General features: G+C 45.4%; 1 protein-coding gene across 13 annotated transcripts in view; it reads left to right on the forward strand.

The window, feature by feature from the left end:
• Positions 1-14,103, forward strand: part of pacsin2 (protein kinase C and casein kinase substrate in neurons 2) — a 40,001-nt gene extending 25,898 nt beyond the window's left edge. For 3 of the 13 annotated variants that reach the window (XM_036944913.2, XM_036944912.2, XM_090200836.1), the window contains exons 8-12: positions 1,175-1,219; positions 6,485-6,609; positions 9,597-9,755; positions 11,181-11,371; positions 11,680-14,103. In XM_036944913.2, the coding sequence (XP_036800808.1) occupies positions 1,175-1,219; positions 6,485-6,609; positions 9,597-9,755; positions 11,181-11,371; positions 11,680-11,792 (633 nt within the window). In that variant the 3' untranslated portion in view covers positions 11,793-14,103. The remainder of the gene's footprint in view (positions 1-1,174; positions 1,220-6,484; positions 6,610-9,596; positions 9,756-11,180; positions 11,372-11,679) is intronic. The other 10 variants (XM_090200838.1, XM_036944915.2, XM_090200839.1 and 7 more) reach the window with 5 other exon arrangements.
• The last annotated feature ends 32 nt before the right edge of the window (positions 14,104-14,135 follow it).

The following is a 14,135-nucleotide window of genomic DNA, read 5'->3' on the forward strand; positions in this document are numbered from 1 at the left end:
TCTAAAATAAATACTGGTTTAATTGTGATGGTGTAGGGCTATATTACATGGGTTTATTAGACTTTTTAAAATGTATATGTTCTGAAGGTCTGCATCAGTGGCTTGGAGGCTGTGTGTGGAAGCCAGGAGATGCTAAACATGTTTGTTAATTAACAGTAAATTACTGTGAGACTGATTAGTTATTTGCTTGACAATCACCGGCTGATTAAATTTCATGACAGCCACATCTACATCTATCCCCTATACGTAAAAAAATAAAAGAATTATGCTCCCTGAATGTCTAGTGATTATTAGCGAGCTGGCCCGTCAAGAAACTATAAATATAGATCCATTATATTTTCTACACTGTTTCAATTTGGTTTTAGTCATTTTAAAGTGCATTGAGTTCGTCAAGCCATTCGTCGAGTTGTACTTAAAGCTATAGTAAGGACATACTGTGACGCATCGTACCACACACAAGCCCATTGTGACAGTGCAATCTTCCCAGCGTTTTTCTGTCATTTGATAGGACACACACACAGACACCAAACCTGTCTGTCAGGTTATAGCGAATACTGACTTGTCTTCAATGCGCAGATCGTAACCAAGCTCTATCCAAGAGGAACTGATGGCGCTGTCACAACATAAGGGCATGGAGTTGGTGTCAAACCATGTTACAAAACAGAAGATAGAAAAGCAAGAAATTGTGTCCGTTCCATATATCTTTCTATATTACTCTGTACCGTGCTACACTCTGTTAATTTATCGCCAATGGGAAGTTGAAGTGTTGAGTCAGGTGTGTTAGTGCTGGGCTAGAGCAAATATGTGCCTTCTGGTATGGATTAAGGAACACTGATTTTGCACACGCCCTTATCCAGAGTTACTTTACATAGGTTCATTCAGTAATTAAAAACAAGCCTTTGAGTGAGGTAGAATCTCTTCAGAAATCGATGTTCGTAGTGCTAGAAGAAGAGCATTTAAAAAGACCATAACACAAACTCCACATCAACATAACACTAAATGAAGAGCAACGTTTATCACAAGACACCTCTTCATGATCACAGACTAACTGATACTGTGCTTAGATGTGTTCCTTTTGGATGTTAAAGCATTGTTCTTTAAATGGCTGTTCTTTACTTGGAAGTAATGCTTCTGTCTTGTCCACACCCCTCCCTGCCCCCCCTCCGTTTGACAGAATGTGGACTGGTCCCGCTCCTCTAGGTCCAGAAGGTCCATTGTAGTGAGTTCTGCCTGGGAAGGACTATTCTATCACCGTGGTTCCTGGGGGGATGGTCATTTAACTCGCTCTCCTTCCTCTGTTTGCATTTTCTCTCTGTGTGCCTGTGTGTGTTTGGTTTATGTGCCTATTCTGGCCCTCCTAATGCGTTACGAGTAGCACGTGAAAACACACAAGGAAGTGCGCACACACACACACACACACAAAAACACACACACACACACACACGTCTGTCTGATGAATGGCCTCGTCACCACGTCTGTTGTGTATGACCCGTGTGGGGATGTGTGTGACTACCCCTCCCTTCCTCCCCCTGCCTCATCCTATAGGTGTTTGTCTTCCTGGATGTCTGTATTCCAGAAGACTCCTTCTCTCATCTTTCTCTCATTCAGAGTTCCTCTCTTTAACCTTTCACCCTGTGGTGACCTCTGACCTCGTGTCAGCTCCTGTGAACCCTGCAGGGGATCACATGATGCCTGCCAGGTCGTGTGACGTAATTTGACCTTAAGGGTTCACCAGTCAGGCCCTCCGACTGACCTTTGAACTTCGAGAACAACCCACTTGTTATATCTGTGGGAACAGGGAGTGACTTGAGAAAACGTAGAACTATAAGTGAAATGTAACCTCTAGAGCTGTAGTAAATCTAGGGCCCTCCTGAACACTGAACGCTTCCAACACTCTACTCAGCAAACTGGATGCAGTTTATCACAGTGCCATCCGTTTTGTCACTAAAGCACCTTATACCACCCACCACTGCGACTTGTATGCTCTAGTCGGCTGGCCCTCGCTACATATTCGTCGCCAGACCCACTGGCTCCAGGTCATCTACAAGTCCATGCTAGGTAAAGCTCCGCCTTATCTCAGTTCACTGGTTACGATGGCAACACCCATCCGTAGCACGCGCTCCAGCAGGTGTATCTCACTGATCATCCCTAAAGCCAACACCTCATTTGGCCGCCTTTCGTTCCAGTTCTCTGCTGCCTGTGACTGGAACGAATTGCAAAAATCGCTGAAGTTGGAGACTTTTATCTCCCTCACCAACTTCAAACATCTGCTATCTGAGCAGCTAACCGATCGCTGCAGCTGTACATAGTCTATTGGTAAATAGCCCACCCATTTTCACCTACCTCATCCCCATACTGTTTTTATTTATTTATTTTTATTTTTCTGCTCTTTTGCACACCAATACCTCTACCTGTACATAACCATCTGATCATTTATCACTCCAGTGTTAATCTGCATAATTGTAATTATTTGCCTACCTTCTCATGCCTTTTGCACACAATGTATATATAGACTCCCCTTTTTTCTACTGTGTTATTGACTTGTTAATTGTTTACCCCATGTGTAACTCTGTGTTGTCTGTTCACACTGCTATGCCTTATCTTGGCCAGGTCGCAGTTGCAAATGAGAACTTGTTCTCAACTAGCCTACCTGGTTAAATAAAGGTGAAATAAATAAATAAAAAAACACAGCCCTATGTAACCTCTAGAGCTGTAGTAGATCTAGGGCCCTCCTGAACACAGCCCCTATGTTCTCCATATAGCTGTAGTAAGTCTAGGGCCCTCCTGAACACAGCCCCTATGTAACCTCTAGAGCTGTAGTAAGTCTAGGGCCCTCCTGAACACAGCCCTATGTAACCTCTAGAGCTGTAGTAAATCTAGGACCCTCCTGAACACAGCTCCTATGTAACCTCTAGAGCTGTAGTAAATCTAGGACCCTCCTGAACACAGCCCTATGTAACCTCTAGAGCTGTAGTAAGTCTAGGGCCCTCCTGAACACAGCCCTATGTAACCTCCATAGAGCTGTAGTAAGTCTAGGACCCTCCTGAACACAGCCCTATGTAACCTCTAGAGCTGTAGTAAGTCTAGGGCCCTCCTGAACACAGCCCCTATGTAACCTCTAGAGCTGTAGTAAGTCTAGGGCCCTCCTGAACACAGCCCCTATGTAACCTCTAGAGCTGTAGTAAGTCTAGGGCCCTCCTGAACACAGCCCTATGTAACCTCTAGAGCTGTAGTAAATCTAGGACCCTCCTGAACACAGCCACTATGTAACCTCTAGAGCTGTAGTAAGTCTAGGGCCCTCCTGAACACAGCCCTATGTAACCTCTAGAGCTGTAGTAAGTCTAGGGCCCTCCTGAACACAGCCCCTATGTAACCTCCATAGAGCTGTAGTAAGTCTAGGGCCCTCCTGAACACAGCCCCTATGTAACCTCTAGAGCTGTAGTAAGTCTAGGGCCCTCCTGAACACAGCCCTATGTAACCTCTAGAGCTGTAGTAAATCTAGGACCCTCCTGAACACAGCCCTATGTAACCTCTAGAGCTGTAGTAAATCTAGGACCCTCCTGAACACAGCCCTATGTAACCTCTAGAGCTGTAGTAAATCTAGGACCCTCCTGAACACAGCCCTATGTAACGTCTAGAGCTGTAGTAAATCTAGGACCCTCCTGAACACAGCCCTATGTAACCTCCATAGAGCTGTAGTAAGTCTAGGGCCCTCCTGAACACAGCCCCTATGTAACCTCTAGAGCTGTAGTAAATCTAGGACCCTCCTGAACACAGCCCCTATGTAACCTCTAGAGCTGTAGTAAGTCTAGGGCCCTCCTGAACACAGCCCCTATGTAACCTCTAGAGCTGTAGTAAGTCTAGGGCCCTCCTGAACACAGCCCCTATGTAACCTCTAGAGCTGTAGTAAGTCTAGGGCCCTCCTGAACACAGCCCTATGTAACCTCTACAGCTGTAGTAAATCTAGGGCCCTCCTGAACACAGCCCTATGTAACCTCTAGAGCTGTAGTAAGTCTAGGGCCCTCCTGAACACAGCCCCTATGTAACCTCCATAGAGCTGTAGTAAGTCTAGGGCCCTCCTGAACACAGCCCTATGTAACCTCCATAGAGCTGTAGTAAGTCTAGGGCCCTCCTGAACACAGCCCCTATGTAACCTCCATAGAGCTGTAGTAAGTCTAGGGCCCTCCTGAACACAGCCCTATGTAACCTCCATAGAGCTGTAGTAAGTCTAGGGCCCTCCTGAACACAGCCCTATGTAACCTCTAGAGCTGTAGTAAGTCTAGGGCCCTCCTGAACACAGCCCCTATGTAACCTCTAGAGCTGTAGTAAGTCTAGGGCCCTCCTGAACACAGCCCTATGTTATCTCTAGAGCTGTAGTAAGTCTAGGGCCCTCCTGAACACAGCCCCTATGTTATCCATAGAGCTGTAGTAAGTCTAGGGCCCTCCTGAACACAGCCCCTATGTAACCTCCATAGAGCTGTAGTAAGTCTAGGGCCCTCCTGAACACAGCCCCTATGTTCTCCATAGAGCTGTAGTAAGTCTAGGGCCCTCCTGAACACAGCCCCTATGTAACCTCTAGAGCTGTAGTAAGTCTAGGGCCCTCCTGAACACAGCCCCTATGTAACCTCTAGAGCTGTAGTAAGTCTAGGGCCCTCCTGAACACAGCCCCTATGTAACCTCTAGAGCTGTAGTAAGTCTAGGACCCTCCTGAACACAGCCCCTATGTAACCTCTAGAGCTGTAGTAAGTCTAGGGCCCTCCTGAACACAGCCCCTATGTAACCTCTAGAGCTGTAGTAAATCTAGGGCCCTCCTGAACACAGCCCTATGTAACCTCTAGAGCTGTAGTAAGTCTAGGGCCCTCCTGAACACAGCCCCTATGTAACCTCTATAGCTGTAGTAAATCTAGGGCCCTCCTGAACACAGCCCTATGTAACCTCTAGAGCTGTAGTAAGTCTAGGGCCCTCCTGAACACAGCCCCTATGTAACCTCCATAGAGCTGTAGTAAGTCTAGGGCCCTCCTGAACACAGCCCCTATGTAACCTCTAGAGCTGTAGTAAGTCTAGGGCCCTCCTGAACACAGCCCCTATGTAACCTCTAGAGCTGTAGTAAGTCTAGGGCCCTCCTGAACACAGCCCCTATGTAACCTCTAGAGCTGTAGTAAGTCTAGGGCCCTCCTGAACACAGCCCCTATGTAACCTCCATAGAGCTGTAGTAAGTCTAGGGCCCTCCTGAACACAGCTCCTATGTAACCTCTAGAGCTGTAGTAAGTCTAGGGCCCTCCTGAACACAGTCCCTATGTAACCTCTAGAGCTGTAGTAAGTCTAGGGCCCTCCTGAACACAGCCCCTATGTAACCTCCATAGAGCTGTAGTAAGTCTAGGACCCTCCTGAACACAGCCCCTATGTAACCTCCATAGAGCTGTAGTAAGTCTAGGACCCTCCTGAACACAGCCCCTATGTTCTCCATAGAGCTGTAGTAAGTCTAGGACCCTCCTGAAGACAGCCCCTATGTAACCTCCATAGAGCTGTAGTAAGTCTAGGACCCTCATGAACACAGCCCCTATGTAACCTCCATAGAGCTGTAGTAAGTCTAGGACCCTCCTGAACACAGCCCCTATGTAACCTCCATAGAGCTGTAGTAAGTCTAGGGCCCTCCTGAACACAGCCCCTATGTAACCTCCATAGAGCTGTAGTAAGTCTAGGGCCCTTCTGAACACAGCCCCTATGTAACCTCCATAGAGCTGTAGTAAGTCTAGGACTCTCCTGAACACAGCCCCTATGTTCTCCATAGAGCTGTAGTAAGTCTAGGGCCCTCCTGAACACAGCCCCTATGTAACCTCCATAGAGCTGTAGTAAGTCTAGGACCCTCCTGAACACAGCCCCTATGTAACCTCCATAGAGCTGTAGTAAGTCTAGGGCCCTCCTGAACACAGCCCCTGTCCTTCTGTGGATAGCGTTGCAGTATTGGACTATGTTAAAGTGTGTGTGTCTCTCTATGGGCCTGCATTGGGACAAGGTTCTCCTAATGTTGGGATGAGGTTCTGTTGGCGTTGGTTGGGATGATGTTTTGTTCAAGCCCATTCCTTAGCTTCTGGTGGAGGTTTGTGATGGCTCAGTGCTATGTCTGTCTTTATGGTGATGGATGTGTTTTTCTTTACACACACACACACACACACACACACACACACACACTGTTTCAGTACTCCACAGCCCTGGTCTTCAGTGTTTAGTCACAGCCTGAGAAACGTTTGCCTAACGTTACCTAGTGATTGTGCTAGTTAGAGCATCGGAACTTCCTGTGAGTGTGTGCATTATATCAATGCTTGTCCTTAGTGTAGTATTGTTGTTAAGACGAGCAGTTTTAGTTACTAACGTTTGAACATTGATGCTGAATTTGTTGAGCTGAGCATGTGACTCATGTTCCTCTGTGTCCAAGGGTGCGTGACTCTAAGTGTGTGTGTGTGTGTGTGTGTGTGTGTTTCAGGACTGGTCCATAGACTTGAACCGTACACTGAGTCGGCGAGAGACGAAGAAGAAGCCCTCCGATGGAGTCACCCTGACGGGCATCAGCCAAATGGAAGTGCAGCAGGTAGCCAAGAGCAGCAGCAGGTAACCACACACACACACACTGTCAGGAAGTGGGAGGACATTTCTCAAGTTGCAGTAGATAAACGTGTCAGAAGGCCAGTGAAAGAATGTAGCTTCCAATCCTCTCTTACCACTGCTGCACACGTTCCACACACCACTTCCACATCTAAACATCATAGTTACTGTTCCCCCACAACTAGACTCTGCACACGTTCCACATCTAAACATCATAGTTACTGTTCCTCCACAACAAGACTCTCTGCACACGTTCCACACACCACTTCCACACCTAAACATCATAGTTACTGTTCCTCCACAACTAGACTCTCTGCACACGTTCCACACCTAAACATCATAGTTACTGTTCCCCCACAACTAGACTCTCTGCACACGTTCCACATCTAAACATCATAGTTACTGTTCCTCCACACAAGCCTCTCTTCACACGTTCCACACACCACTTCCACATCTAAACATCATAGTTACTGTTCCTCCACACACAAGGCTCTCTTCACACATTCCACACCACTTCCACACCTAAACATCATAGTTACTGTTCCTCCACACACAAGGCTCTCTTCACACATTCCACACCACTTCCACACCTAAACATCATAGTTACTGTTCCTCCACACAAGCCTCTCTTCACACGTTCCACACACCACTTCCACATCTAAACATCATAGTTACTGTTCCTCCACACACAAGGCTCTCTTCACACATTCCACACCACTTCCACACCTAAACATCATAGTTACTGTTCCTCCACACAAGCCTCTCTTCACACGTTCCACACACCACTTCCACATCTAAACATCATAGTTACTGTTCCCCCACAACTAGACTCTCTGCACACGTTCCACACACCACTTCCACATCTAAACATCATAGTTACTGTTCCTCCACAACAAGGCTCTCTGACGCTGTTCGGGAACGCTGGTAAAGCATTCTGGAGAAAAGCCTTTGGAATGATGTCTTCCACCACTGAGTTGTTGCCATGGTCACAGTAAACATTCCTGTAACAAGCCCTGAGAAAACAGAAGTGCCCCACTGACTGTAAAGGGTGGGTACTGGGGGAGTGTGTGTGTGTGTGTGTGTAGGGTGGGTACTGGGGGAGTGTGTGTGTGTGTAGGGTGGGTACTGGGGGAGTGTGTGTGTGTGTGTAGGGTGGGTACTGGGGGAGTGTGTGTGTAGGGTGGGTACTGGGGGAGTGTGTGTGTGTGTAGGGTGGGTACTGGGGGAGTGTGTGTGTAGGGTGGGTACTGGGGGAGTGTGTGTGTGTGTGTGTAGGGTGGGTACTGGGGGAGTGTGTGTGTGTGTGTGTGTGTAGGGTGGGTACTGGGGGAGTGTGTGTGTGTGTAGGGTGGGTACTGGGGGAGTGTGAGGAGTTAATGAGAGGAATGTGAGGCACGCAAAGCATTTGACCCTTTGGTATCCATCAGATGTGCATATTGCCAAACATGGGTCTGCCTCACCCTACCAGCATAAGACACATACTCTGTCACGTCACTTCTACTGTACTGTAGGCTATATCTGTGTCTACAGGGGTGAAGGTGAGTGTGTGTCGATCAAGATTAGTTGTACTTACAGTGGAAATTCATTTTCACAGCTCACGAAAACACAAACAATAGACTGAACAAACAATGGCCATATAAGGAAAAGGGGGTAAGAGTGAAATTCTTCGCTATAGCAAAATCAGAGATACCACCACTTCAAGGGAATTGATAGTTTAAATTGATAGTTTACTGCTATATGGGCATTTTATAATTTGCTCACTTTAAAAGTTGTTTATGGGCAACTAACTATTGAGTATTACGCTAGAGATAGATATATATATCTCTCTCTACAAAGAACAGTTGTGGACATCACCAAAAAGCAGGCTGATATTGGTCTGAGACCTAATATAACATCATTAAAAATGTGTGAACATCTTTTTTTTCTGACTTCTGCCAACCAAAGTTACATTGTTGCCACTGTTCAGTGTTTGTTTGGTGTTTCAACTCCTCTGAGAGAGATTTGGTTATCTCAGAGAGCGTGGCGCCGTGACTGTCAATAAAGGTGTCTACAGTGCAGTGACGTTGTGATTGGACAGATGGCTACTACGTGCCATGGTCCAACTGCACTGTAAACATACGATGTGCATACAACACTACAGTGGGTTCCTGGTTGAAGTTGTCTCTATGCACAGATCTAAGATCAGCTTACCTTCCCCAAATCCGAACCGTAACTGTTAGGGGGGAATACAAAACTGACCGTAGATCAATAGGGTGACTTCATCATAATTCGGTCTCACAACAGAATAGTGTGGAATTCCAAATCTAGCCCAGCCTCTAACCCAAGGTACTTCTCTAGATAATATATATTTTTTAAAGATAGGTGTCACTAATTTGGTAATGCTTTGACCTAACCAATCAGAGGGAAAAATGGAGCTATTGCTTAAACCAATCTGACCCTCTCGGATCTACCTGAAGTGTCTAGGGAAATTGGCTATTATATGGGTCAAATTGGAATTCAGAATGAATTCCTGGTGAAGTGAAGAGTGTGACCGTTTTCTCAACCCCAGAGCGTATCCGCTGGGGAAAACACTGATAAAATGCTAGTAAAAGCATCAGTGAGATTGTAGAAGAGGAATTGGTGAAGGTGTATACATGTTGTGTGAATGGAAAACTGACCATTTCTTATTTGTTAACTGAACATGTTTATTTTGTGACTGTGTCCTAGTGTCATGATGGATGTCTAAAAACCATACGTACCCAGCGTTGCCTCGTCAGTGTCCTCAGACTGGTCATGTGTTTTTTCTCACACTGCTCATATGGTCTATTTGATTGGTTATGGTTGGAAGTGTCACTTGTGTGTCCATTATGTCTTAAACCCTCACATCCGAAGGTTTTCGATTCAGCTTTAGGTATGTCACGAAGCTGTCTGGATTCAAGGTGTGTATGTGTACGAGTATGTGTTTTGGGGTGTACGTGTGTGTGTGTCACAAATGCCTGTCTCCGTGTCGTCAGCCTGACTGTGCCCACTAGCACAGAGCCGGTGGGTTCAAACCCCTTCGAGGAAGACGACGACGAGGATCTCCAGGGGACCGTGAAGGAACAGCCTGCTGTCGTCGTCAACAACAACAACAGCAGTCCGCTCAATGTCAAAAAAGTGGAGGAAGTGAAAACGTTGGTGAAAGAGAGACCCTCTCCCCCCTTTTCTTCTCTCTCTCCCTCTTCTTTTTTCTCCTCTCCCTCAGTCTTTGGGTGAATTTAGTATTTTAGTGTCACACGTGTTTCTCAGGGTTGCACGTATTTGTTCCAGCCAAGCACGAGCACACAGGGCTTGTTGAGTAGTGGAACCAGGTGAGCTAGTGCTGGGCTAAGACAAAAATGTGCACCCCTGAGAAACACTTCAATAACACACTATTGAGGCACACCCTTTCTGTCCTCATCTTTATTTTTCCCTTCACTCTTTCCTGTTATTCTTCCTCTCTTTTCCATTACTTCTCTTTTATTCCTCTCATCTATCCTTGTCCCCTTCCTTTCCTCCCTTTTCCCTCTCTCCCTCTGTCACCCCACTTTTTTTCTCTCTCTTTCTACTGCTCCCCTCCTCTCCCCTTTCTCCTTCCCTCTCCCTGGCTAGCGGCAGGCTGTGTTATGGTGCATGGGCTCTCAGTGAGCGATCACACCAAACCTACATTAGTCATCACTCCTAACAGTGCCAAGTCCTGCAGAGCATTCTTTCTGTGTGTTTGTGTGTATTTTTCCTGTCTGTGTTTACTTTACAGTCAGATCTGTTGCAAGTTGGAACTCAAAAATACAATTTCTATAGAATTTAGACTATTAAACAAAAGCCTGTCTACAACTTGGTGAGAACCTATATTGGGTCCTGTTTTACATTAGGGCTGATATTGACTCAAGGCAGGACAGAGAAACTAGCACTCATAAAGTCAACGGTGTGTGTCAGTCTCTCTGGCATAAAGCAGGAACTATGAGATGCCATTGGTGTCTGAGTGTACCAACTGCAAGAGGCTGACTGTAACCTGGCTTCAGAGAGTGTGTGTGTGTGTGTTTGTGTGTGTGTGTGTTTCATGGGTTTTCTGACTGGGGAAGAAGGGTGTTTGTTCATCTTGGTACTGTACATCTACCTCCCTCTAGTGGTGGATGGGGTGAACTCCAACCATGCTTTTGTACTGTACTCGTGTCATTGTGTTGCCTTGCCTTACCTCAGCACTCTGTCTGTGTCCATTCCAAGTGGTGTCAAAGCAAACTCACAAATCCATTCACCAACAAAACCTCACAGCATTGGTTTCCTAAAGAGGCATGTTTCCCCCCCCATTGGCTGATTTGAGAGAGAGAACCTATAGTCTTTCAGTCTTTGTATCCGGGCGGATTCGGAGATGCATTTGCTGGGCCTTCTACATGTTGTGCTGTACTCTACATTGGTGTCGTTGTTTTTATGCCCCCCTCCCCCGGGCCCTATTAACTCTTTTTGTTCCCGCTTCTCTCGCCTGGCATGCTGGATTGTCCAATCGGTGTGTGATCAGGGCATGATTGACAAGTAACATTTTCAAATTTCCCTTATGTTGATTGCTGCCTCTGTCTGTTCAGCGCCAGCAGTGTGGAGAAGTCGCAAGAGTGGTCGGATGAGGAGACTGGGGTGAACCCGTTTTCCATTGAGGATGCCAACGGCGATGGGAACCCGTTTGAGGGGGAGCCGGCGTCCTCGGGGGTGTCTGTGGCTGTGCTTGCCCTCTACGACTACGAAGGACAGGAGCAGGATGAACTCAGCTTCAAAGCAGGTGTGTGTGAATACACTAAAGACTGTGAGTGAAGAGACCCCTGCCCTGTCCCCCTATTCTCTAGTCTGCTGTCCTGTATGACCACTGCTAAGTGAAAGGACTGGATGTCTCCACCAGTCTTCTTTTACTTGCCATGTCCTGTCAGATCAGTTATCTATGACAATTAAAACACAGAGAAAAGTGAGTGAGGCGGAGTTGAGTCACAAATCCTTTTTGAAGCTGCTCAACAGAAAGACATGCTCATCTACCACCATCTTTCCACATAATCATCTGTCCATTCCTCCCTGTTTTCCTTTTTTGTCCTGAAGGTGAGGAGTTCACCAAGATAGGAAACGAGGACGACCAGGGCTGGTGCAGAGGGCGCCTGAAAGACGGCGTGGTGGGCCTCTACCCCGCCAACTACGTAGAAGACATCCAGTAATGACCGAGCGAGGGACGAGGAGGAAAACGAGAGAGAGGATGGGGTGAAGAGGCTAAAGAAAGTGGAGGAGATGGGGTAGGAGGGTGGGTAGGCCTCGCATTTGCCCCTCACCCTCTTCCTCCTACGTGGTAGAGGCTGGCCGCAGTGTGTGTGAGTGAAAGGGTTGGCAGAAGGAAGGGGTTTGCCCATCGAAGAGGATGATGTTGTAGCTCTCTCTGTTGTATCTTCCTGGATCCCATGTCGTTAAGCACACATCTTCCTACAACTACAGCCTGCCCTCATTGTCAGCCTTTATGATGGGACACCCAGTACAGAGTCTAAAGCCAGCTGCAAAAGCAAATGTTACTTAAAGCCATTACTGTTACAGAAGAAAATATATAAAAAGCTATTTGAAACATGTTACCTTCCAATTGTAGCTTGAAGTTATGAAGACGTTGAAAGAATTAACCGATTTTAAAAGATCCGAACAGACATGGGAGAGGATATACATGTGTCCCATTCACGAGGTCTAGCCCATTCGATTTGAAACTGATTGGAGACCTAAAAGTAATCTTAGTTTAATCTTTTAATTAATTTTTGCCATAGACAATTGGTGATACAATCTTTTAGTTCTATAGATCTGATTCTATTGTAGCACCAATTTGTAGTCCAGGATCTGATTTGGTAGTCTTATTTTGAAATAAGGGGAATTCCTAATTGCATGTTATTTCTTGCTCTGTTTTGAGCGTCCTTCACCCCATCCTTTTGACAGTAATCAAGGTTTTATTTTTTTTCCCACATGAAAGCCATTTGTCTGAAATATCAGAACCTACAACCCTGTTTTCTTATTTGACTTTTCAAATGTTTTGAGAAAAGGGCTTGGAATTCATGGCAGTGCCGGTTCAGAACAATTGTCTTGATTATCTGATGCCTGTAGTTCAGATTTGTCAAGTCTTGTTATGCCTTTTTTTTGTATTTTAAATCTGATTTATGTTTTGCTCAGTGAATAGTTGATGAATGAGAGAAACCGAGATGATTAATTATATCCAGTTCTTCCACCGTCACCAACCAGCCTGGTCTCAGAGCATTTCATATTATTCTGTAAATGCTCTGATACCATGTTGCGCCAACCCACATTTTAACAATAAGTGACGCATTCAGAAGTTCTCCTGTAACCTTTACCCCTCAACTTTAATTGATTGTATATTCTTTAATTGTTTCATTGTATCGGCTCACCTATTGATTGTACACGTTTGCTGGTCATTCTAGTATCAGGGACATTCACCAGGGCACATAGGGCTCTGGCCAAACGTAGTACACTATATAGGGCATAGGGTGCCATTTGTGACAGCCTCTATTCACACAATTGACTTCACATTCTGTTGGTAGATTCTTACATCGTGGATGTTGTTTTGTCTTTCCACACTGAATGTTTGGCAATAAGGTGTGTCACTTGAAGCTAGGAGCTTTAGCTGTAGCTTGCACTGGATGTCCAATTCAAAGTTTTGGGAGAATATACAATTTTTGTGCCAGCGAAAACAATGTTGCACGTTCAGCAATAAAAACCACAGCTTTTACTCTTTTTCACAAATTAGAGGGTCCGATTTAATAAAAGTATGTTTGCATGTAAATAGCAAGGAACCTATGAACAAATTAAGCAGTTATAGATTCAGGAGTTGTGATTTAAATTTCTATTTGGAAATCAAAGACTGTTAATTTATAAGATGCCGTAAGTGCTTTTGTTCTGTCAGATGAAATGCTGTGATTCGGAAACAAATCCGTTTGTACAATAATTGTATGTTTTATGGCGAATGTCTCGCGAATTTGCTGTCTTGTTGCATTTGTAAATATAATGTAAAATCTCCAGAGGGGCCAGAGCCTACTTATGATTAGTAATTGACAAATAACTGATTATATTTCTTATTTTCTTTTAAAAGTTAATGATTGACACACACACCCTTAACACCACCACATGTGCATTACCAGTATTGGCAAACTATATCTGTTATATAGGACCTATCCCAATTCCCATCTCTAGTATAGGTTTCTCCTATTGGAAGTTGACGTTTTGGCTCTTAAATTGTTGTGAGTACATTATTTAGCAAACACTGTTTAAGCATGATGCTCCTGGAAATATCCCCTACATTTTATGCCTACAACCGCATAGCGAGAGATCGGTTTGATATTAGTTTTCTGTCAGTGTGAGAGGTTATGCTGTGCGTTTCAGGTCATGAGATGTATATCATTGGTTTCAGAACACCGCAGCAGCTTGCACAACTCAGTTTGCCAATGTTGTCCCACAGCATACATTTATAAATGAATTGAACGAAAAGAAGTTTCACTGTCTTTTTTTTTTCTTTTTCA

The sequence above is a fragment of the Oncorhynchus mykiss genome, chromosome 15 (assembly GCF_057628025.1).
Source record: "Oncorhynchus mykiss isolate SJ-2025 chromosome 15, ASM5762802v1, whole genome shotgun sequence".
NCBI lineage: Eukaryota > Metazoa > Chordata > Actinopteri > Salmoniformes > Salmonidae > Oncorhynchus > Oncorhynchus mykiss.